General features: G+C 47.0%; 1 protein-coding gene and 1 non-coding gene across 4 annotated transcripts in view; both read left to right on the top strand.

Moving 5' to 3' along the window:
• Window positions 1-22,372, top strand: part of CFAP45 (cilia and flagella associated protein 45) — a 51,151-nt gene that overhangs the window by 13,689 nt on the left and 15,090 nt on the right. For 2 of the 3 annotated variants that reach the window (XM_073322485.1, XM_073322486.1), the window contains 3 exons: window positions 3,105-3,230; window positions 12,403-12,545; window positions 16,160-16,304. In XM_073322485.1, the coding sequence (XP_073178586.1) occupies window positions 3,126-3,230; window positions 12,403-12,545; window positions 16,160-16,304 (393 nt within the window). In that variant the 5' untranslated portion in view covers window positions 3,105-3,125. Of the gene's footprint in view, window positions 1-2,344; window positions 2,586-3,104; window positions 3,231-12,402; window positions 12,546-16,159; window positions 16,305-22,372 lie in introns of those variants that run through there. The other variant, XM_073322487.1, reaches the window with a different exon arrangement.
• LOC140903016 (U6 spliceosomal RNA) lies at window positions 9,214-9,323 on the top strand. The gene has a single exon (XR_012156143.1). It is a non-coding gene; the product is annotated as a U6 spliceosomal RNA (small nuclear RNA).

The raw sequence follows: 22,372 nt of genomic DNA, 5'->3' as shown, positions 1-22,372 counted from the left end.
TAATGGGGTTTAAATTAGTTGTTACCACTCAAGAAAGAGATCTTGGAGTCATTGTGGACAGTTCTCTGAAAACACCTGCTCAGTGTGCAGTGGAAGTCAAAAAAGCTAACAATGTCAGCAACCATTAGGAAAGGGATAAATAATAAGACAGTAAATATAATAATGCCACTATATAAATCCTTGGTACTCTCACACCTTGAGTACTGCATGCAGTTCTGGTTGCCCCGTTTCCAAAAAAATATATTAGAACTGGAAAAATACAGAGAAGGGCAACAAAAATGATTAGGGGTATGGAACAGCTTCCACAGGAGGAGTTTAAAAAGACAGAGTGTTCAGTTTAGAAAAGAGATGACTTGAATGGTGTGAAGAAAGTGAATAAGGAACTATCCCTTCACATAACACAAGAACCAGGCATCACCAAATGAAATGGTTTAAAACAAGCATAAGGAAGTACTTCTTCACAAAACGCAGTCAACCTGTGGAACTCATTGCCAGCTAGGGGATGTTGTGAAGGCCAAAAGTTTAAAAAAATGGGTTTAAAAAAAATGTTAGAGAAGTTCACGGAGGATAGACCCACCAATGGCTATTAGCCAAGATGGTCAGGGATGCAACCCTCTGCTCTGGTGTCCTAAACCTGTGACTGCCAGAAGTTGGGACAGGACAACAAGGGATGGGTTCACTTGATAATTGCCCTGATCTGTTCACTCCCTCCGAAGCATCTAGCATCAGCCACTGCCAGTAGACAGGATACAGGGTTAGATGGACAACTGGTCTGACCCAGTACAGCCAACCTTATTTTTTGACCTCCTGAGGTCTCGTCCAACCCTAATCTTCTATGATTCTATGTTACAGTATTAGAACGCCACAAGTTAAAAGTGTGGATGCAGAAACACAGGGAAAAACTAAATGGATGGAAAGTCACATGTCCAAATATGGATTTAGATTTATTTTTATAAACTTAAGAGTAAAAAAGAGACAGTGGGTATTAAAAATGAAGTGAACCATGTGTATATATATATATATATATGAAAATTGGTGTGGGTTTTACCAAAAATATACAGATAGATCCTAAAAAGAAAACAAGAGGAGTCTGAATGGCATATTTTATGCAAAAATTTGGAATTAGTACATCTAAAAGAATATTTGATTATATAGCTGTCTTGAGAGCCAAACTACTAACAATAAATCCTAGCACTAAACTGAAATTGGACTGTACATCCAGTAGTGGTAGTCATTTTTTTGGACTTAATCTCAGGCTTTAGGGTGATAAAAAAGGTGTCTCAGTATGTAGAAGTGATTAATCAAAGAAATTATATTCCTAATAACAGCATTAGTACAGAGACGGATACACGTAGCATTAGCTTGGATCCCAGCGCATACTGGGATAACAGAGAACAAAATGGTGGACAAAGCTGCTAAAACACTTTAAAAATGGAAAGACTGATGTAGAAATACCCAGGAACGAACAGGAATTCAAAAGTCTCCTACAGAAAAATGGAAAAGAGGAATGGAAAAAAATCGGATTCGGATTAAGGAAAAAAGAGGAAGCAGCTTTTCTGAATTGTGCCCTAGAGTTAAGGATAACAAAATAGTTCAAGTCTTGGTTAGGAAAAGCCAGGTGCTTTGGTTGAGGTTACTAACTGGTCAGGGTAGTTTAAGCAAAGATCTTTGGAATAACTAGACCCAAGGAAGGCTGATGCGCCCTCTCTGGGCGGGAGAAACAAGCGATCACCCCAGGAGGATGCGTAAGTGCTTGGACAGAGCCAGGGAAAAGCTGAGGGAGTAATTCAAAGGTCTCAAGGCAACAGGAGGGAGGTCACCCTGCTGTGAAGCGCCTGGGGCAGCAGCGAGGCACAAAGAGGGACTGGTCCAGCACCCATGGGCCAGCCGGAGCACCGCAAACAGTGTAGGGCCACAGCCAAGGCAGCCACCGTCTGCTCTGCCCCGAGGTAAGGAGCCGAGCCAACGGACACGCCCAGTGCCCACGGCACCGGGACCGAAGGCTGCAGTGAGCACCGAGGCAGGGCCCCGCTAGGCAGGGCTCAGGGAGGCCCTGGGCCAGAGGTGCTGGAACTAGGGGTGCTGGTGATGCTGCCGTGCCCCAGCTTGAAGCGGTTTCCATCATATTCGGGGTTTACAGTTTGGTTCAATGGCTCTCAGCCCCCTGCCAACCTGGGGCTCAGGGCAGCGCCGGGCCCTCCCGCGGGCGCGGGGCCCCGCCCAAGCTGGGCTCCACTCACCCCTCCCCCCCCCGCGCGCTCCCGCTGCCCAGCGCGCCCCCAAGCGGGCCGTTCTAGCGTCAGCTCCTCCCACACCTCCATGGTACCGCTCTCTCTGAAGTACAACCCCGCCCCCTCCCCCGTCGACTGAGGCGGAAGCGGCCTCCCTTCCGCCAGGACAGAGGGAGGGGAAGGGGGCGGGGCTGGGTGGATCACCTCCGGCTGACCCGCAACGTTCCACGCCGTGGCTCCGGTTGCCTAGGAGAGGCCGCGGGCTCCGCGGTTGCCAAGGCGACCAGTCAACACCGGGGGCGGGGCCGGCGCCGAGCCGGGAGAGGGGCGGCCGCGGCGGCCCCAGCGAAGATGGTGAGAGCCCGGCCCGCCGCCCTGCCCCGCGGGTCCCGCCGCCCTGCCCCGCGGGTCCCGCCGCCCTGCCCCGCGGGTCCCGCCATCCCGGCCGGCTGCTCCCGCAGCACGCTGGGACCTTTCCACTGACCCCTAACGACGGGCCGCGCCCCGGGCCTCGTCCTGCCTCTTTCCCGGCGGCGGGCTTCCCCGCAGCCCCAGCCCAGCCACTCCCGGGGCTCTCCCAGGCGGAGCCTTCAGCCCAGGCCCCCGCCAGCAGGCTCCGCTCCGCTCCCTGCGCCCGCTGGGGGTGTTCCCCTCCCCTGCCCGCGGGCCAGGCCCCCAGCCCCGCCGCTCCCTCGGAAGTGCCCGGCCTGGGCGGTGCGTGGATGTTGGGCGACCCCCTTGTTCCAGGCCGGCCCCGAGGGCAAGGGCACGTCCGCATCCCAGGTTGAACCCTCTGGCTTCTAGGCTTGTGTTGGCCCCGTGCTGGGAGCGGCTGTGACTAACAAGGGCTTGGGTTCTCTCCCTGCTCCCCAGCCGGCCAGCGTGTCTGGCTCAATGAGCGCTTCATCCAGTGCATCCAACAGGTCCAGGACCCGCACTCGCTACAGAACCAAGGCCCTGAACTCAGAGGTGGACGAGAGCCTGTTTGGAATTGCCAAGGTAAGGAAAGGGGCTTGTATGGGCAACTTGTATGTCCCACCCTTTCGGCCTGTGCTGGTGTTGAGACACCCGTAGAACAATGCAAACAATATTTCCAAAGCACAATCATCAAGTATAAAACACCCTAGAAAGAAGCGAAAACGAATATACCCGTTTACTCCCTTCTTTCCTTGGATATAAAGGAGCTCCACTAAAGCACCTTTCCAGCTCCTTTATTGATGAGACTCAGGAAAGGGACTGTTTGAGGGCTTTTATAGCCTGTGTGGTCACTATAGGCAGGAAGAAAAGGAGGACTTGTGGCACCTTAGAGACTAACCAATTTTTTTGAGCATGAGCTTTCGTGAGCTACAGCTCACTTCATCGGATGCTCACGGTAGCTCACGAAAGTTCATGCTCAAATAAATTGGTTAGTCTCTAAGGTGCCACAAGTACTCCTTTTCTTTTTGCGAATACAGACTAACACGGCTGTTACCCTGAAACTATAGGCAGGGGTAGTCAGCCCACAGGTGGCCCATAGCTTACGCTCATGGCCCCACTGCAATCAGGCTTTGAAAGAATCAGTTGTTCCTAATTAAATCCAACTGTATTCTAATCTCTTAGGCCCAGAGTCACAAAGGGATTTAGGGGCTTGTGCCCCAATTTTGGGTACCACCATGATCTACAAAAAACCTGCTCAGCTGGTGTCTAGCCCTGTAGACATCTAAACTCCCTTGACACCTGTTTTCACTGTAAAGATTTCCTAGATGCTTATGAGTCTGCCTCTGGGCACACACGCTGCTGCCTCATTCTAGGCGTCTCGATGCCTGATACCCATTGCAAACCAAAAACCAGGAGCAGATAGTTGCTCCTCCACCTACCTTGCCTGATCCAGTAAATGTGCTTAGAGAATGTCCACCACATCAGGCGCCATTCAAAATCCAGGAGGCGGGGGAGGTAGTAGTGATGATCTTACAAGTTTTAGCACAGTGGTTAGAATGCTCATCTGGGATATGGGAGATAGACGTTTAATTCCCCTCTCTGTCTGATGGGAGGCACCCTCAATCTCTCTTCAGAGTAACAGCCGTGTTAGTCTGTATTCGCAAAAAGAAAAGGAGTACTTGTGGCACCTTAGAGACTAACCAATTTATTAGAGCATAAGCTTTCGTGAGCTACAGCTCACTTCCTCAGATGCATATCGTGGAAACTGCAGCAGGCTTTATATATACACAGAGAATATGAAACAATACCTACTCCCACCCCACTGTCCTGCTGGTAATAGCTTATCTAAAGTGATCATCAGGTGGGCCATTTCCAGCACAAATCCAGGTTTTCTCACCCTCCACCCCCACACACAAATTCACTCTCCTGCTGGTGATAGCCCATCCAAAGTGACAACTCTTTACACAATGTGCATGACAATCAAGTTGGGCTATTTCCTGCACAAATCCAGGTTCTCTCACATCCCCCCCACCCCCATACACACACAAACTCACTCTCCTGCTGGTAATAGCTCTTCCAAACTGACCACTCTTCAAGTTTAAATCCAAGTTAAACCAGAACATCTGGGGGGGGTAGGAAAAAACAAGAGGAAACAGGCTACCTTGCATAATGACTTAGCCACTCCCAGTCTCTATTTAAGCCTAAATTAATAGTATCCAATTTGCAAATTAATTCCAATTCAGCAGTTTCTCGCTGGAGTCTGGATTTGAAGTTTTTTTGTTTTAAGATAGCGACCTTCATGTCTGTGATTGCGTGACCAGAGAGATTGAAGTGTTCTCCGACTGGTTTATGAATGTTATAATTCTTGACATCTGATTTGTGTCCATTTATTCTTTTACGTAGAGACTGTCCAGTTTGACCAATGTACATGGCAGAGGGGCATTGCTGGCACATGATGGCATATATCACATTGGTGGATGTGCAGGTGAACGAGCCTCTGATAGTGTGGCTGATGTTATTAGGCCCTGTGATGGTGTCCCCTGAATAGATATGTGGGCACAATTGGCAACGGGCAATCTCTCTTGTTGAAGCTGTTCCACTTATGATAAATGATGGAAGTATGACTGGGGTAGCCGTGTTAGTCTGTATCCACAACAATGATTGAAGAGTCACTGGAGTAAGGGGTCGGGATCCTGGATTTCCCACCTTCCTGGTGGGTGTCCTAGCCACTAGGTTATAGAGTCATTCTCATTCAGTTTCTCTCTGTCCTAATGATTATTTAATTAGTTAATCCAAAGTGGAATGGCTTCAACAAGTGAGACTGAGAAATCTCCAAATCAGACTATCACATAGCCCCGTGGTTGGGCACTTTCCTGAGAGGTAGAAGACCCCTGTTCCAATACTTTTCCGCTCCCTGTCCCCCATCAGACAGAGGGAGGAACTGAACCTGAATCTCTGACTGCTTGGGTGAGTGTGCTAACCACTGTGATAAGTGTTATAACACTACCATGCTTTATTTTATATGGAGTTAGCTGGGTGCCTAATTCACAGGAAATAGTTCAGGTGCCTAAGCCACTTGACTCCAGGAGAGGGGTGTACAACTCTGGGTCACATGCTTCCCTGCAGCCAAGGCTTTTAGACACCTAACCCTGAAAGAGGCGGGGCTTAGGACACACCCCTCTCATTGATATCAGCCTGTCAAGGTTCCTCCCCCACTCTGAACTCTAGGGTACAGATGTGGGGACCTGCATGAAAAACCTCCTAAGCTTATCTTTACCAGCTTAGGTCAAAACTTCCCCAAGGTACAAAATATTCCACCCGTCGTCCTTGGATTGGCCGCTACCACCACCAAACTAATACTGGTTACTGGGGAAGAGCTGTTTGGACGCATCTTTCCCCCCAAAATACTTCCCAAAACCTTGCACCCCACTTCCTGGACAAGGTTTGGTAAAAAGCCTCACCAATTTGCCTAGGTGACTACAGACCCAGACCCTTGGATCTTAAGAACAATGAACAATCCTCCCAACACTTGCACCCCCCCTTTCCTGGGAAATGTTGGATAAAAAGCCTCACCAATTTGCATAGGTGACCACAGACCCAAACCCTTGGATCTGAGAACAATGAAAAGGCATTCAGTTTCTTACAAGAAGACTTTTAATAAAAATAGAAGTAAATAGAAATAAAGAAATCCCCCCTGTAAAATCAGGATGGTAGATATCTTACAGGGTAATTAGATTCAAAAACATAGAGAACCCCTCTAGGCAAAACCTTAAGTTACAAAAAAGATACACAGACAGAAATAGTTATTCTATTCAGCACAATTCTTTTCTCAGCCATTTAAAGAAATCATAATCTAACACATACCTAGCTAGATTACTTACTAAAAGTTCTAAGACTCCATTCCTGGTCTATCCCCGGCAGAAAACCATCATATAGACAGACACACAGACCCTTTGTTTCTCTCCCTCCTCCCAGCTTTTGAAAGTATCTTGTCTCCTCATTGGTCATTTTGGTCAGGTGCCAGCGAGGTTACCTTTAGCTTCTTAACCCTTTACAGGTGAGAGGAGCTTTCCCCTGGCCAGGAGGGATTTCAAAAGGGTTTACCCTTCCCTTTATATTTATGACACAGCCATTGGTTAGTTTAGGACATTCCCTGCCTAACATGTTTGCTTTTGTGGCTCGCATTCTCAGGCCTCTGTCTCTCCCCATTTGTGGTACAGTAACTCCTCACTTAACGTTGTAGTTATGTTCCTGAAAAATGCAACTTTAAGTGAAACGATGTTAAGCAAATCCAATTTCCCTATAAGAATTAATGTAAATAGCGGGGGTTAGGTTCCAGGGAAATTTTTTTTTGCCAGACAAAAGAACGAACACACATACACACACTCTCTCTCTCTCTCTGTTTTAAACAAACCATTTAATACTGTACACGATGATGATTGTGAAGCTTGGTTGAGTCGGTGGAGTCAGAGGGTGGGATATTTCCCAGGGAATGCCTTACTGCTAAATGATGAACTAGCAATTGGCTGAGCCCTCAAGGGTTAACTAGTTGTTAATGTAGCCTCAGGCTCTGCAAAGCAGCACAAATGGAGAGAGGGGAGACAGCATGGCAGACAGAGACACACACCCTTTGTGTGAAAGAGAGAGATGTGCATTTCCCCTTTAAGTACCTAACACCACTCTTAAGTACATTACCTTGTTAAGTTAATCAGCAAGCTGAGACCGCAGCAGCTGCTGCCAGGAAGATCCCTCTGTCCTGAGCCCTGTCGTGTGTCCCCCCCCTCTATGGAGATGGGGTAAGCGGGGTGCAGGTGGACACCCTGACATTAGCCCCCCTCTCCCCCCGAAAGCAGGAGGCTCTGGAGAGCAGCTCCAAGGCAGAGGGCAGGAGCAGCACATGGCAGTGGGGGGAGGGACAGCTGAACTGCTGCAATTGATAGCCTGCTGGGCGGCTGCTGCACAGGGAACTTAGGGGAGCGGAGATCTGATGGGGGGGCTGCCAGTCCACCCTGGTTCCAAGCCCCCACCAGCTAGCTGCAATGGGCTGCTCTTCCTGCAAGCAGTGGACAAAGCAGGCGGCTGCCAAAGACATTATAAAGTAGCATTGCACAACTTTAAATGAGCATGTTCCCTAATTGATCAGCAAGTAACAATGAAACAAGTTAACCGGGACGACTTTAAGGGACGACTTTAAGTGAGGAGTTACTGTATAGGGAATCCCAGCACCTTACTCGGACTTTGTAGGTCCCATGGGTTGTTCCAGTGATTTCCTGGATGCCTAAAATGTAGGCATTGCAACACGTAAGTCTCGTTATGACTCTGGGCTTTCTTGCTTGTTTTCACTGATTAAAAAAAAGTGTGGGGTGTTTTTTGTTTTTGTTTTTTTTAAAGCTCAGGCTAACTAATTCATGTGAGTTATCCCAAAGTAAAAACACCATGAAGACAAGGCACCTTGGCCCTGATCCACAACCCCAGACTTTGGCATCTAGACCCAGATTCCCAAAGGTACTTAGGTGTTGCAATACCTAATTGTTAGGTGCCTAGAAACACTGGAAGAACAATGGTATCCACAAAGCCTGAATTAGGCCCACAGGCTCCCAACATGCTAGGCGAGGAGCCACCTAAGCTAGCCAGTGGGATATGCCGACAAGAAGGGTGTGTCCTAAGCCCCACCCTTCTCATGGAAGTCCAGACAGCAAGGAAGTACCTAAGTCTGTTTAGCAATGCACAGATGGGGATCTGTCTCCTGGAGTCAGGTGGTTTAGGTTTCTAAAAGGTGGTGGTGCTGCTGCTGCCTCCTCCCTTGTAACTTTTAGCCCACTAATTGGAGCACTCATCTAGGATGTAGGAGACCCAAGTTCAATTCCCCACTTTGTCTGATGTGGAGAAAGGATTTAAAACAGGGCTGGAGAGGGGCCAGTCTCAGGTCTCTCAGGAGAGTGTCTAAACCACTGGGCTATGTAATAGTCTGATGTGGGTATTCCTCAATCTCTCCTGTTAAAGCCATTCCATTTTGGATTAAATAGTCATTGGGGCAGAGAGAGGGAATGGCTTTATAGCCTGGTGGGAGATATGAGGGGGGAGATAGGAGGAGGAGGGATGTCCCCTCTCAAGTGTCTTAGCCATTGAACTATGGGATATTCTGATGTGGGTTCCACGATCTCTCCTGTTGAAATAGTTCTACTATAATGAAATAATTGAATATTCTCAATAATTAAATATTCATAGACTCATAGGAGCACAGGGCTGGAAGGGGCCTTGAGAAGTCATCAAGTCCAGTCCCCATTGCTGAGGCAGGACCAAGTAAGCCTAGACCATCCCTGACAGGTATTTCTCCAATCTGTTCTTAAAAACCTCCAATGTCGAGGATTCTGCAACCTCCCTCGGAAGCCTTTTCCCGTCATAACTCTCCATATAGTTAGAATGTTTTTCCCAATATCTAACCTAAATTTTCCTTGCCACAGATTAACCCATTAGTTCTTGCCTTATCTTCAGTTGACATGGAGAACAAGCGATTACCAGTCTCTTTATAACAGCCCTTAACAGTCTTCAAGTATGTTATCAGGTTCCTCTCGCTTCGGCAGCACATATACGAAAATAGGAAAAATACAGAGAAGATTAGCATGGCCCCTGTATAAGGATGAGGTGCACAGTCGTGAAGCGTTCTCAGCGGTTTTTTCTCAAGTCTAAACATGCCCAGTTTTTTTAACCTTACTCATAGGTCAGATTTTCTAAATCTTTTTATCATTTTTGTTGCTCTCCTCGGACTCTCCAATTTGTCCACATCTTTCCTAGTGTGTGGCACCCAGGACTGCACACACTACTCCAGCTGAGGCCTCACCAGTGCGGAGCAGAGTGGGCAGTCACCTCTCATGTCTTGCATATGACCCTGCTGTCAATACACCATAGATGACATTAGACTTTTTCACTACTGCATCCCATTGCTGACTCGTATTCAATTTGTGATCCACAATAACCACAGATCCTTTTCAGCAGTGGCACCATCTCCTAGCCAGTTATTCCCCATTTTGTAGTTCTGCATTTATTTTTCTTTCCCAAGTGAAGTACTTTGCACTTATCGTTATTGAATTTTATCTTGTTATGAATTGGGGCAGACACAGAGCAACAGTCATTCCACAGTCCGGTGGTTAGGACATTCACCTGAGAGGTGGGGAATCCTTGTTCAAATCGCTTTGTCTCATCAGGCAGAGGGGGAATTGACCAAGGGTCTCCCATATACTGGGTGAGTACCCTGACCACTGGGCTAAAGATTATAAGAGTGGTTGCCTTTCTCCCTCAACCCTAGCCATTGTGTGCATAGTTAGGGAGACCCTTACTCATTCTCATAAGAAACAGCTGAGGCACCTAAGCCATCTGACTCCACGAGAGGAGTTCCCGGCTCTGGATCCCAAGCAGAGAGAGGCACTTCCCTTGCAGCCCAGATGTAGGGGCTGAACTCTGAGGGGCAGGGGGCTAGGACATGCCCATCTTGTCGGCAAGCGTAGGTGGTACCCCGCCTAACATGCTGGTTTTTGTGAGTCACAGTGTAAGGCACCAGTTCATTGTAGCGGTGCCTAAGTCAGACTTTGTGGATCACATTATTTATTCCAGTGATTTTCTAGAAGTCTAAAAGTTAGGTGTTGCAAAGCTTGGTGTTGCCATGCCTAAGTCCCTCTGTGGATCTGGGCCTTTAGTTTTACCATCAAGTAAACTACGTGAGGTCAGCAGTGTACCCACTCCTGGGGCTTACCTCCCAGTGAAACTAGTGCCTTGTCTTCACTGGGTTTTCCCCGTGGGATAGCTCATGTGCTATATACTCCTTTCTAGCAGAGAAGGCAAGGCTTTAGTAGCTACTTAGTCAACACAGATTGAGAACATCTTTATTCAGTCACAAGGGGAAGAGCTGTATAAGCCAGGAGTGGCTGCTGGCTCCCAGTCCCGTAAGTGCTGATTGCTGCACTCTAGCAACTTGTGAAGGACGTGTTCCATTCTTTTATCCAAAATGGCTGTTTTGGGCTAAAACTTCCTATTTCTGCCTCACTCCCAAGATGATTCTTTCAGAGAAGATCGAGTAAAACCCTTTTGGCCATTTCTGAGTTAGGAAAGCAGAGGTAGAAAATGTGGTTAAATGAACAGTAACAGCCCTTTCACACTTCAGGCTTCTCAAGAGGCACCCTGATCCACAAGGAGGAGGAGTCCAGCTTTAGCTGGGGAATGAGCATTGGCCTGAAGTCTGGGACTTGCTGTATTAAAGGCCAGACTAGTGCCAGAAGAGCTCTAGACAGGTTTATGATCTGATATCACACAAGCCTCCAGGCAGATATTGTTTTTCAGCAGGGAGATTAGTGTAGTAATCACTGTAGCATTAATTGAGTTCCTTGATATGTGTGACAGCACAGAGTAAACACAGCCACTCTGAGTTCTGTGGGATCAAGAGGAACTGTGGGACTGGCTGACTCAGTCACAGACTGGAATAAATGACACTGTTTTCTTTGTGTTAAAGGGTAGGTAATTCAGTGCTAACACTGTTATTTCATCATTTGCCACTTAGACGCTATATTGACAAGTAGATTATATTAATCTTGAGAATTCTGACACAGACAAATCAGGATGATCCAAAGTTACAATCCCTAGAGCAGCATTTATCTTAGCCACATTGCACATCTATTTCTAGGCATGTGTCACAGGACCCAGTCTGACCACTCTGGGTCTGTTTCCCCCATCTGTAAAATGGGTGTAATAAGGTTTGCTTTGTCTCATGGGATTAATTAGTCCAGGTGTGCAAAGAGCTTTGAGGTACTACAGACGCAGCACTATTCAGTATGCTGCATTCGCCACCCCGGGACCATTCTGCACTGGGTCTGTCCCAGCACCACAGTCCATCTCTGATCTCCAGGAGTGCTGCATGGCTCCGTTAGCATTGTTCTGGAGACCATCACCTTTCAGTTTCTTGGGTTTGTGCATTTGAACTTTTTACCTCCATGGTGCATTAGCAAACCGCTTGTACTGATACATGTTTTTGTATTAGAAGACAGCACAAGTGCCTTCAGGCTGGTCTAGCTGAATCACCCCTGGAGTGTGCTGGATTGTTCACTAGGTGGCAATGTCAGCTCAAATGAATGGGGACAGGACCAGCTTTAGGGAAAGTTATTCTTTGGAAGGTTCATTTCTAGGGCTGAATTAATCTGTTCTGCAGGATCCAGTGTCTATGACAGGGGCTGGATGCTTGGCTCCTACAGAATCCAAACCTCGTCGTCACTCCTTTCTGCTTTTAGCTTTTTGCTTCTGCCAGGCCCCAATCAGAGTAAGTACGGCTATTTCTGGGGCATTAGGCAGGTGGATTGTGAACAATGTCAGCTCAGTTCAGCCAAATGTTCATGGACTAGGGCTGATGCTGGCACCTAAACAGCTGTTAGGAGAGAATATCCTTCAGGTTCTGGTGACTGGGGCTAGAAAGGGGCTGGGTGTTTGGCCTGGATTAGAACCAGGTGAAAAGCTTCAGCTCCAGTTCCCTGACCCAGTAGTCTGTCAGGATGTTTGCCAGAAAGGGTCATGAATGTTCTGTGGTAAGTTAGTGCTTGGGGGTTAGTGCTCACACAATGGTACAGCCATGCACAGGAGCCAGGGGAGAGACACATCAGGATTCCAAAGGTGTGTTTTGTGCGGGGAGCAATGAGCAACCCTGAGAAGACCCCACTTCTTTCTTTCTTTCTTTCTTTCTTTCTTTCTTTCTTTCTTTCTTTCTTTCTTTCAGAACCTGCAGCGATCATGCTCTGGCAGCCCCCTAGTGATCCTACGGGATGTGCAGACTGTCCAGAAATCACCCTCTGCCTGTGGCTGGGGCCACAAACCTGAGACCATCCGCCTCATCACCAGGGACCTCATCCGTGATCTCGTGTAAGCCAGCACCTGAGCCTCTGCTTTGAGGTTGTGTTAGGGACCCCATGGGGCTGCATGCCTGTCCCATGAAAGTGCTACAGTGCTAGGCTAGCCCTTACTGTGTAGTCTCCTGTAGATGAAGCAAGTGGCAATCCCCTGGAATGTCTGGTCTGAGGTGTGAAGTGAGTTACGCACTGTGGAGGGGAATGACTCCTCCTGAGAGCCGGTCAGAGAGCACTGTTAGCACCCTGCTCTATAAAGTTCCCTTCCTCAGTGGCCACATTACAGGCCCCTCTTGTTCAGTCAATAGTATATGCAGGGCAGGAGCAGCACAGAGCACCTTCAAGACATAAGCAGTGATTGGTCAAACACTGTCCCATATGTCCCCCTATGTGTGAAAGGCAGCCTAAGTACAGAAAATAGTGCATTGTCAACATCCAGCAGACAGGGCTGTGGATTGCTCCAGGAATGTTTTCTAAGCAGGACTGAAATGTAAAAGAAGGGCCATGATTACTCATTAAAGAACCTGCAGCACTTTGCAAGAATAGGGCTATTGTCTGAATTGGTATTTGGCCAGGACAATTACTTTCTGCCTCCCTAAATTTTCCCTGCAGTTTTAACTTCATGCAGGCTTCTTCACCTCCTGGCTTGAACTGTTGTGTAATGTTACTGTGCATTGTTAAACAGCCATCACATCTCACTCCAGAGGTGGGTTCATTTTTGTGGTAGGTGAAATGATCCAAGGCACTCTGGTTAACGTTTTCAAAGGTGGCTACTGATGTTGAGCACTCCAATTTTTTGGGCACCCGGTTTGAGACCCCGGAGAGCTGACTTCTAGAGATGCTGAGCAGCCAGAGCGCCAACAGAAGTCAATGGGAGTGCCTGAAAATCAGGCCCAAGATGTCTCAGACTGGGCAACCAAACACCGAGGCACTTAGGTTAATGTCTCATTTGACAAGGTGGCTGTTTTGGATCCTGTGGGATGAAAGGTTCTGAGTACAGCAATGATATTATTATTATTATTATTATTAACCATTCTTTGAAGTGTTTCTGGAATCCTGTCTGCTGCTGCTCTCTTTGAAGAAATCGTTCAGCAGGTATCACTATTTATGTGGGTGGATGAAAGGCAACATATAATAATACTACTAATAATTATTAAATACTTAGCACGGAACATCTTCAAAGTGCCTTACACATTCTCTTCTATTCGAGTTCTTATACCGCGCCCATCACCATGGTATCTGAGTAATACACAGAGTCATTTATTTCTTAGAACTCCCCCAGGAACTAGACCCATATTATCCACATTTTACAACTGGGAAAATGGGGGCACAGTCAGCTTCCCCTAGGTCACGCAGTGAGTCAGCTGCAGAACCTGGACTAGAATTCAGTTGCTTCTGCTTCCTCATTCTGTTCTCATTACAGGAAACTACACTGCCTTCTATAAAGATATTAACCCTTTAAGGGTCATTTGTCAGCAATGTGTGCAGCATACTGGTGTTTTCTGTTTCCTGGTTAGGAGAGTGTCCTTATATTTTCCTGGTATCTTCTTTCCCTAGAGACTCAATACACTTTGAAATCTCAACAAACTGCCATACAAACTAGGCACAGGGATTACATCATCCATTTCTGAAATGCAAACATCACTGGGGTGGTGTTATGCTTATAAGAAGTACACGGAATCTTTTTCAGGGGAAAAGGCAATACGCCATGTTTATTGGATATACAACAATTAGCATATGCATTCAAATACACACACACACTGTCCTGCCAGTCAATGTTATAGTTACCAGTCCAGAGTCCAGATCAATCTAGTGGACAGCTAGGTTGATCATTGCATTTTTTTACTTATTTTAAAATGCTAAACCTACAACAAAGTGGTGATCCTAAAAGTCTGTCACTGCCTTGAAATTAGCTTCGGACGCAAGATTTTGGCTAATGCATCTTTACCAATGGCACACTAGGCCATTCCTTTCTGCTTTCAGAAAGGGTGGCTGGCAGAATATGATTGAATCATACATCAATACATTTAATGCATGCTACATTATTATTTTTTATTTAAAATTATACAAAATACAAACACAAAATCCTACTACTACAGTGGAGGACAACAGCTGTTTGACAGTGCACAGCAGTGCTGACCTGCTGTTGAGGACAGGCAGTGAAGATGATCATGTCCCACTGAAACTGGTGAAAGCACCAGGATGACAGTTGAGCTGCTTTCACAAAAAGTTGGGAAATTCAAGTCCGACTCTGAAATGTTTTGAACTTCTTTTATCAGGGGCTAAATAGCTCCACACGTAGTGTTTTTGTGATTCCAGTCAAACTTATGGGGAGTCCACAGGAAATGACCTGTTGGCATCATGCTGTCACAGATGCACCTTGTGCTGTTCGGTACCATGTGCTTCTATCCAAACTCCATATGGATCAAATCCAGTCCCTGGAGGAAAGCTGGCCTATAGGCTTTGGGCTTGGGCTTAGTCATGATTGTCTTTGTGCTGCCCCTCTCTCTCATGTGCATATATGGGATCTGCAGAGCAACATTCTGTAGATGCACTTGCAGGTCGATAAGCCATTTCAAGGCCTGCTCTGTGACATTGTGGATATCACCCAGTTCACCTTTGAATCCGTATTTGGAGTTCTGCATTATGATGTGTTTGATGGTTTCAATGTTTGCACTGGAGTCGCATGAAGGGGAGTCTTTGATTTTCTGCACTTACACAGTATCACTGAACATGTCTAAACACCGTCACTCTTGGAGTGAGGTCAGTTTGCCCAGCATGTGATAGCATCATGCTGCTCTCACTGGGGTTTGGGGATCTTCCTTCCCCACTAATCTGACAGTGCTTCTCCTGAAGCACCATTGCCTACTCCCCACACTAGACTATGCCCAGGCACTTTGGCCCATATACACAAAGGTCCAGATTTGGGTACCACGGCAGTTCACCAAATCCCTGCTCAGCTGCTCCCTAACCCTGTAGACACCTACATGTTCATTGTAAAAGTCCCCAAGGCACTTAAGTTTTTGCCTCGAGGCATGGATACTACTCCCATGGGGGTTTGGGTGTCTGCCTATTTCCTAATGTGATCCTCAAACCTATCCTGCCTGCAGGGCCTGCTCTGATCTGTGTGCTCTAAGAATGCCTAACTACACAAACTGGCCAGGGAGAGGGGACAAGGAGGAACTCCCCCATACCCTTCAGTGCAGCGATTATGAACCCACCTGGGTGTGGGAGACCCTGATTCAATTTCCCCCTTTGCCTGATGAGGAGAACAGATTTGAACAAGGGTTTCTCACCTCTCAGGTGAGTGCCCTAATCACAGGGCTATGGGGTGTTCTGGAGCCAGACTCTCCATATCTCCTGGTGAAGGTGTTCCACTTCGTATAAATAATGAAATAGGCATTGGGCCAAAGGCAGTGCCAGTGACTTTACACCCAAATCCCTCATGGTCCTTCCATGGATCCGGTAACCCTTATTGCAGGCAGCACCACAGGGTCTGTTCTCCACACAGGAAACCACCAGACATTGCCCAGGCTGATGTGGTTATGGGGAAGTGTGTGCGAAGTGTGGGGTAGGGAGAATCTATGTCAGTGACTCTGCTCTCTGTGCCCTGCTCACTTGTTCTGCCAGTGTTCCTGCAGAGGACCCATCAGGAGAATCCCTCATTATGAGCCCAGAGGATTTCCACCGCATTAAGACCGCATCCCGAGTACTGACCAAGGAGGAGCGTGAGGCCAGGATAGCAGCCCTCAAGGCAGAGAAGGAAGCTGTTATAGTATGTGTCTCCTGTTGCTTCCTTTTGTCAGCTGGTTTGTAGGCAGATTCCAGGATGCTGTTTGAAATGGCCATGTAGGGTTGACTTGCTGGGGAAAGGCAGCCACCCCAGGCATTCGTGGTGTGCTGGGTCCAGCTGTTGCCTGCCAGAGGTCATTGGGCTAGACAGAGGGGGAGGGGGGTGTGACATTCCCCTCTGGTGTTGTCTGGACCATTGATCTGCTAGGCCGGTAAAGGCCACTCCCATCCTTGACTCTGGGAGCCAGCCTTACCCTGCTCTGCGGTGAGAACCCCACTCCTGGGCCGTTCATGCACAGCCTCTGGCATATCAGCTGCTCCCAGCTACTTGCAAGCGAATGATACTAGCCCATATCTAGACACAACCCTGGGAACCTCAGTCTTGCAGTGTCCAGTTATGCCCACTGGATGTTGCAAACTTATATAAGTTCATCAATTTAACAAAGAAATTAATATGTACCAGGCTTCTTATCCCAGTGGAGCCTCTGAGACTGCAAACCAAACACACTGCTTCAGGTAGGATAAACAGATTTATTAACTATAAAGATTGATTTTAAGTGATTATAAGTCAAAGCATAAGAAGTCAGATTTGGTCAAATGAAATAAAAGCAAAACGCATTCTAAGCTGATCTGAACACTTTCAATGTCCTTAAAAACTTTGATGCTTCTCACCACAGGCTGGCTGGTTACTTTTCAGTCAGGTTCGCCCCTTTGATCAGCATTTCATCTGGGCTTTGCTCCCCTCACCCCCTTCAGAGTCAGGTGCGCATTACCTCATTGCAGTCCCAAACTACCCAAAGGAAGGGGGTGATTGCCTCAAGGGTCTAACAGATTCTATCATTGCTGCCTAAGCCAGTGTCCATTGTTCCTGTGAGGCTGGGCTGGGGTTGTCCCATTTATGCCCTGACAAGGCGTGAACTGCCTCTGTTTTAGGAGACTTTTTGCATGGGCTTGCTTTAAGCCATGAGGATACATTTTCAGCCTCATAACTATGTCCTATGTCCCTCATACCTATGTATGAAATTATAACCTATAACCTTACTATAACATTACTGCAACAATTACTATAACATCACTATAACAACCATGCTCAGTGTATTAGGAGCTTTCCGAAGACACCCAACATGACAAACTTTGCATTGGATACCAAACAATCATTTTATAAAGATGAACATGGGGGTGTAGGGTGTTTCCCCAGGTTACAGAGCATCACACCTCCCCTGTTATTCAGTGACTAACCCTCTTGCAGTAAACTTTCTCGAAGGCAGTTTCTTATAGTTCTCTTGGCGTCCTGCCATTAAGGCCATGAGGCAGCATGCCTCAGTTTTCCCAGTCACACACAGCAAACCAGGAGGTTTTTTTTTAAATGGTTTCTCTGCTGTGATAAGCTTTAAACCTGTTTACAGGTATTAATTGAAAAGTAGCGTTATCATAAGGTTTAACATCTGTGTTGAAATTCTTATCCCCAAAACTTAACATTAATACCCAAATATTTATCACAGATGGGTGTTTACAAGTATCTTTATGATACCATGCCCTCTGTTCAGTTAGTGTAGTTTGAGGTTAGTTTGTTCATTACCCATGGTGTCCTTTGACTCTCTCCCATGTAATTAGTCACTGGCTTTTTTCCCTCCAGTGTTTCCCTTTGTGTGGGCTCTTAATTTAATCATGTTTCTGGCATTTTGGTATCTCAAGGTCTGGCAAGATAAGGGTCTAGGTCCTCGAAGGCCCTTTGGGGAGCTGTCTCCCAACCACAGGACTGTACATATGTAGGTAATAGAGCTCCCTTTTTGGGGTTACCCTGTGTTTCCCCCTCCCAGCACTGAGTCCTTCCCTGCCCCCAGGAGGGCTGTGATCTGTGCTCTCTGGGCTAGGTGTATTTACCCTTTGATCAGATTCAACCTTTCCCAGCAGCTTTCCCTTAACTGCTCTCTGTGTCTCACCAGCCTGGGGGAAAGCACCCCCACTTCGGTGAGTTGGGTCGTCTGTATTCTGGCAGACAACCACCTCGCAATTTCCTGGTCTCAACTCCTCTGTTGTTACAGGCGTTGGAGCTGCATCTTGATGTAAAGAGACACAGTTACTTTCCAAAAACTTATCAGGAATACAAGATGCATCCGATGAAGTGAGCTGTAGCTCACGAAAGCTTATGCTCAAATAAACTTGTTAGTCTCTAAGGTGCCACAAGTACTCCTTTTCTTATCAGGAATAGCATCCTGAAAAACTGGGACTTGGATTGGGATACCCTCCATCACCCCTGTCTCTGTCCCTGAGAAGTCAGCTGTGTGACTGCTCCCCTCCAGGAGGTCAGTGACACAGTTCCTTCTCAAAACCTGGGTCACAGGCTGAGTGCCTTGGTGCACAGATGCTGACCCAGCCATCCTCCTAGTGTCTTGGGCATCCTGCCCCAAGTGACTAGTGAGGAGACATTCCTTTACCCGCACTATTCCTTCCCCAGTTTCCTCCTCTGGGCCCCTTCCTTCAGCTGCAGAACTCTGTCAGCTAACAACTGGGACAGTTTCCTTAATCACTGACAGCACCTCTCCTGCCCCTGTGCCTGAGGACATGTTGCCTTCTGCTGGAAAGGAGCTAGTCTCAGCCCCTCCCATACTTGGAAGCACCCTGCTTCCCTGTGTTACAGAGTCACAGGAATCCTCACCCACCTCAGTGGTTTCTGAGATCTCCTGCCCCTTCTCTGGGCTCTCCTCTGGACACATTGCTCTCTGCTCCCTTGAGCTGGTTTTGCCTCTGGTTCAGCTGCGACCTGCTAGCAACTAACAACCTGAACAATTCTCTCTCTGGCAGGTATTACACTCCCATCCCTTCCTGATGTGGTGTTGCCTCCAGCTGCAGTGCAGGAGTTGGTCTCAACCACCCTCCCACCAGGAAGCACACTGCTTCCCCCAGCTGCAGAAGTATCAAGGAGACTCTTTCCCATTCTCTCAGCAGTTCCTGAGACCTTCCCCCTTCCCCTCACGGGTCCCAGCATAACACTCCCTCCTGCTACAGGCAAATACTTTAACCTGAGCTACACAGAAAAAAATCATTACCAAGGAGCAGGTCAAATAGGAGGTGTTCCATTACCCCCACAGTCAAAACACTTTCCAAACCAATGGATTTTAGCTAGTGGTATGAGGAATCTGCTTTCACGCACCCCCACAGTCTCTCCCATTTGGCCAGGCAACATAGTGGCCTTTAGGACCACACTCTACTTAAACAGAGAGATCTGGGCCCCTGTATCCCTCTGCTCCAAGTATTCCCTGCCATCAGTTTGGACAGACAGCCTTAACATGCTCCATATCTGGTTCTGCAGAGACTAACCTCACAGAACAAGTATAATAGGTTTCCATTGCTTGGGGGGTTTCTGTGTTGAGGACAGCAGAACTAACATGAGCTATTGTTTGCCTGCTTCCTCCTAGCACAGGGCATCTATTGCTCAGGTGATCAGTGTAATCACTGATCGCACCTTCTGGGCTCTTCTGCTTTTACAGGAGATTTGGGATGAGAGTTACCACTGCATGCATCCGATGAAGTGAGCTGTAGCTCACGAAAGCTTATGCTCAAATAAATTTTTTAGTCTCTAAGTTGCCACAAGTACTCCTTTTCTTTTTGCAGATAGAGACTAACATGGTTGCTACTCTGAAACCTGTCAGTAGAGGAATGTTTTTGGGTAAGAGACTGTTTAGGCTCCCAGCCCCCTTCTCTCTTCCCAGGGGCAAAATGGGATTCTCCCTTCCCACCAGTTTTAAACCCCTCTTTCTGGAGCCTGCCCTCAATAGACTTCTGAGTCTGCTCAAAGGCATCAGCAAAAAAAGCTCTCTCATCCACAGACTTGATATCTTTGTCCCATAGACACTGCTTCACATCAGCCTCACATATGCTTAGGAAATGCTCTTGAGCAGCAAGATCCAACATTCCCTCAAAACTTGCCACCTCCTTACCCCTCACCCATTTTCTCAACAAATCTTCCATTTTGCTTACATATTCCCCATTACTCATACCAATATCCCTTTTAAGATTCCTAAATTTAACTCTATGTTCCAGGGGTAATCTGAAAACTTTGCAAAACAGTATCTTTAAATTTACAATAGTCTAAAGCATCGTCAATAGGCATTCCATTGAATACATTTTCAGCTTTACCAGTTAATTTTGTAATCAGGGTAGGAACTCTTATCAAGGATTTCATGTATTACACACAGCCTTTTGAAGGTAGTCAGATATTCAGCAATATCATTGTCCTCACTGTATGCAGGACAGAAGTGTTCCCATTTGTGAATTTTTGGAGTGACGGGAGTCATTGAGGTCAGCAGGTTCTGGTTCTGCTTCTCTAGCAGGTCCAGTTGATGTTTTCACTCTCGCTCTCTTTCTTCCTGCTCTCTCTCTCTCTCTCTCTCTGTCTTGCATGGCCCTTCTGTGTGCAGCTTCTTCCCTGGCTGCCTCCTTTTCTTTTCTAAAGCATAACAAGTCAGATTTGGTCAAATGACATAAAAGCAAAACACATTCTAAGCTGATCTGAACACTTTCAGTGTCCTTAAAAACTTTGATGCTTCTCACCACAGGCTGGCTGGTTACTTTTCAGTCAGGCTCGCCCCTTTGATCAGCACTTCAGTTGGTGGTGGTGGTGTCTGCAGATGTAGGTGGAAGAGTGAGAATGAGCATGGAAAATGTCTCTCCCTTTTATCATGTCCTTTCTTCCCTCTTGGCTTCCTCCCTCCCCCCTTCAGAGTCAGGTGAGCATTACCTCATTGCAGTCCCAAAAATGCCCAAAGGAAGGGGGTGACTCCCTCACGGGTATAACAGATTCTTTTGTTGATGCGCAGGCCAGTGCCCTTTGTTCCTGTGAGGCTGGGCTGGGTTTGTCCCATGCATGCCCTGACGAGGCATGAACTGCCTCTCTGTTCTTGGAGAGTTTTTGCATGGGCTTGCTTTTAGCCATGAGGGTGCATTTTCAGCCTCATAACTATATACATGAAATTTTAACTGTCAAGGTTCCTTCCCCACTCTGAACTCTAGGGTACAGATGTGGGGACCTGCATGAAAGACCCCCTAAGCTTTTTCTTACCAGCTTAGGTTAAAAACTTCCACAGGGTACAAACTTTGCCTTGTCCTTGAACCCTATGCTGGCACCACCAAGCGTGTTAAACAAAGAACAGGGAAAGAGCCCACTTGGAGACGTCTTCCCCCCAAAATATCCCCCCCGTAACCTTATGTCATAAATATAAAGGGAAGGGTCACCACCGTTCTGTATACAGAACTATAAAATCCCTCCTGGTCAGAGGCAAAATGCTTTCACCTGTAAAGGGTTAAGAAGCTAAGATAACCTCGCTGGCAGCTGACCAAAATGACCAATGAGGAGACAGATACTTTCAAAGCTGGAGGGGGGGAACAAAGGGTCTGTCTGTCTGTGTGATGCTTTTGCCGGGAACAGAACAGGAATGGTGTATTAGAACTTGTTTATAAGTAATCTAGCTAGAAATGCGTTAGGTTTCCTTTTGTTTAAATGGCTGGTAAATAAGCTGTGCTGAATGGAATGTATATTCCTGTTTTTGTGTGTTTTTGTCACTTAAGGTTTTGCCTAGAAGGATTCTCTGTGTTTTGAATCTGATTACCCTGTAAGGTAGTTACCATCCTGATTTTACAGAGGTGATTCTTTTATTTTTTCTTTAATTAAAATTCTTCTTTTAAGATCCTGATTGCTTTTTCATTGTTCTTAAGATCCAAGGGTTTGGGTCTGTGTTCACCTATGCAAATTGGTGAGGATTTTTATCAAGCCTTCCCCAGGAAAGGGGGTGTAGGGCTTGGGGGGAAGATGTCTCCAAGTGTGCTCTTTCCCTGTTCTTTCTTTAACACGCTTGGTGGTGGCAGCATAAGGTTCAAGGACAAGGCAAAGTTTGTACCTTGTGGAAGTTTTTAACCTAAGCTGGTAAGAATAAGCTTAGGGGGTCTTTCATGCAGGTCCCCACATCTGTACCCTAGAGTTCAGAGTGGGGAAGGAACCTTGACACCTTACTATAACAACTATGCTCGGTGCATTATGAGCCTTGTGAAGAC

This window comes from Lepidochelys kempii, chromosome 24, assembly GCF_965140265.1.
Source record: "Lepidochelys kempii isolate rLepKem1 chromosome 24, rLepKem1.hap2, whole genome shotgun sequence".
Taxonomy (NCBI): Eukaryota; Metazoa; Chordata; order Testudines; family Cheloniidae; genus Lepidochelys; species Lepidochelys kempii.
The sequence above is the reverse complement of the archived record's forward strand: the minus strand, read 5'-3'. Positions and strand labels throughout refer to the sequence as shown.